Source organism: Naegleria gruberi (assembly GCF_000004985.1).
Source record: "Naegleria gruberi genomic scaffold NAEGRscaffold_66, whole genome shotgun sequence".
Lineage (NCBI taxonomy): Eukaryota > Heterolobosea > Eutetramitea > Acrasida > Naegleriidae > Naegleria > Naegleria gruberi.
Window position 1 is genome coordinate 7,982 of NW_003163261.1, and position 3,336 is coordinate 11,317.

The 3,336-nt window shown below is 27.8% G+C and overlaps 1 protein-coding gene across 1 annotated transcript in view; it reads left to right on the plus strand.

The window, feature by feature from the left end:
- NAEGRDRAFT_53196 (uncharacterized protein) overlaps positions 1–2,448 on the plus strand; it is a gene marked incomplete at both ends in the record, with an annotated part of 10,296 nt that extends 7,848 nt beyond the window's left edge. The window contains 2 exons of the mRNA XM_002670847.1: positions 771–896; positions 1,529–2,448. Coding sequence (XP_002670893.1) covers positions 771–896; positions 1,529–2,448 — 1,046 coding nt within the window. The remainder of the gene's footprint in view (positions 1–770; positions 897–1,528) is intronic.
- Positions 2,449–3,336: the final 888 nt, after the last annotated feature.

The window sequence follows — 3,336 nt, forward strand, 5'->3', positions numbered from 1 at the left end:
AAATTTATTAGGATCATCAACATTACCAACAACAAATAATGATCAAATTATTGGTGCATATAAATTATTGAATAATTTATTATTATTAGAATCTAATCATTCAGAGCCTTCTCATCATCCACAACAACAACAACAACAAGTAAATGATAGTACTAGTACTTTTATTACTAATAATAGTAATTTACATAATTATGATCTTCCTTCTAATATGAATAAATCAGAATCTCAAGATTCAAAACATCAATTAACTAGTAATACTAACAATAATAATAAGAAAAGAAAGAATGATCACATTCAAACTAGTAATTCTAATAATAATTCTAATAGTAATGTTAATAATAATTCTAATAGTAATGGTAATAATTCTAATAATTCTAATTCTAATTCTAATTATAATAATGGTAATAATACTAATAATGGTAACATGTCATTTATAGATGAAACTAATAATGTAACATTAAAAGCTAAAGTGAATCAACGAAATAATAATTTAAATATTAAACAATCAAGATTGAGAAAACCATTACAAAATGATAAATTATTAAAAAATTATTTTGAATTTGATAAACAACAACAATCAAATGATTTAATTAAATTTAAATTAATTGATACTACTATTAATAATATAAATGGTAATATTAAAGATAATTATGTAAATACATTTAATAATAGAATTGGGTGTAGAAAACCATCTATTGATCAAATTATTACAAGTGAAAAAGTTACATTTAATAATATTATAAATAATAATTTAATTAATAATATTGTAGTATATGATAATAATGATCAACAAGATAATTATTCATTACCTAAAGAAGAAGAAGAAGCAGATAATTTATTAAATATTGAAGATGAATCAATTTTCAATAATATTGAATTAAATAATGAAAGTGATGGTAATAGTTTTATCAGTTCATTTTCATTTCTATTTAAAGAATAATAAATTTATATTTAAACTTATTATAATCACCAAGGGATTCTATCAAATTTGTTAATAATCGTTTTACGCTAATGATTAGCAAGTAATATTGAGCCTACATGTTGAGATTCATATGTGAGAATCCCTCAAGAATTTGGAATCCATGGAGAGAGCATGAACTTTGGTTCCTTAATTTAAACATTAAGAAGGAGTGCCAACAGTGGTTGGTGACATGAAAGTCAAAACGACTGATTTATTCACAATCACAGTTCTGACATGTAATTGCTGAATTGTGTTTTAGAGATTATGTTTTTATTTTCATGCCATGTTCGCACAATACAGCAATAGTACTATCGTCCGAATTCGTCATGAAATCTGGAATTGTCAATTATTTCTTTCTATTGTAGTGTATTGCTTCCGAGTTTCGTTCAATACAATTCAATACAAGGAAAGTATTATTGGAAATATGAGAGTGGATGAAATAGAGGATGCAAGTTTCTTTTGCTTGATGCTCAGTTGAATATTCACAAAAAAACAACATTATGATGAATAATAACTCGACTTCAAGTTGGATAAATGAATTTTCCTCTACTGCTCATACCTGTTCAGTTGATGTTTTTTGTGGAATGGTCTCTCCATCATTCTCCAACAACAAGCCTTCAATAACAATGAACAATACAATTACAGATGATGAATGTATTGAACCAAGTCTAAATCTTGATGTTATTGATTTTATTCAGAGTTGGGAATTATTAAAGATGATGACAACTCCAAAGCAACAATTATTTAATAGAAAGCCTTTTGACAAGCCTTCTATTCACCAAATGTCAGCCTTCAATAATATCCAATGTACTAAAATCACCTCAACTGTTATGAATTCTATTGATGCTGATATTAAGTGCACTCCATCACACTCATCCACATGCCATATTGTATTACCATCACCAACTGAGACATTATCTCTACTGACACTTAACACCTCACCTCCTCATCAGCAACCCTTCAATGCTAATACTATTGAAAATAGCCTGACCAATACCATTTCTAATACTGACATTGCTGATAAGGTACTTTTAACCAATTTAGAATCATATCAATTTCCCAAGAATCCTTATCATGAACATTATGATCAATCACCACCACCATCAAATGATATATCCATGATGCCACTCCAACAACAAACTAATGTAAACAATACATTCAACAAGAAGGATGATAATCGTATTCTAAAGAGAAAGAGAAAGATTTCTAATGTATCTTCATTCGAATCAGAAAAGAGAAAAACCTCAATTTCATCCACCACACCACCTACAACATGTTCAAGTAATTCATCCTCAATTGGTAATAATAGTTCATTATCAACAAATGTGCACTCACAACAATCATTCAATAATTGTATTATAATTTCAAATCCAAAACATTTGAAAAGAAGAAGAAAATATCAAAAGAGAAAGAATTCAGCCAATACAAATCCTGCTCAAACTCAAATGGAATTTCACTTTCCAGTTTGGACTTTTCATTTAGAATAAATTGTTTTTTTAATAATATTTGTTTTATATTCTCTGTGTGTCCGAATAATTTAATATTCAACAAGATAATTATTCATTACCACTTGAAGAAGCAGATAATTTATTAAATATTGAAGATGAACCAATTTTCAATTTTATTGAATTAAATAATGAAAGTGAAAATAAACTTCTGTAAAGAATATACAATTTATGATCAAGTAATAGTGAGATTGTATAATTTCGAAATACGATGAACCAGAATTTACCCTAACACTTACTGACATTCTATTAAGAAGGAGTGCCACAGCTGACGACATGAAAGAACTGTAATTGTTTAAGAGATTTTATTCGCACTGTACAACAATAGAACTATCGTCCGAATTAGTCATGAAATCTAGGAATTGTAGATTATTTCTTTCTATTGTTGGGTATTGCTTCAGGATTTTGTATTTTTAAGGACCTCAATTACTAACATTATTCTTCAAGTACATCAAGTATTGGAAATATGAGAGAATAAATTGGGCGAGATGCAATTCTCTTTGGAGTTTATGCAGAAGAAATATTCAATGAATATTCTCAAAAAAACAAACATTATGATGAGCAATAACTTGACTTCAAGTTGGATAAATGAATATTCCTCTCCTGCTCATACCTGTACAGTTGATGTTCTTTGTGGAATGGTCACTCAATTTTCATCATCATTCTCAAACTACTCAATTAACAATCAATGTATTGAACCAAGTCTAAATCTTGATGTTATTGAGTTTATGCAGAGTTGGGAATTATTAAAGATGATGACAACTCCAAAGCAACAATTATTTAATAGACAGCCTGTTGACAAGCCTTCTATTCAACAAATGTCAGCCTTCAATAATATCCAATGTACTAACATCAGCTCAACAGTTATGA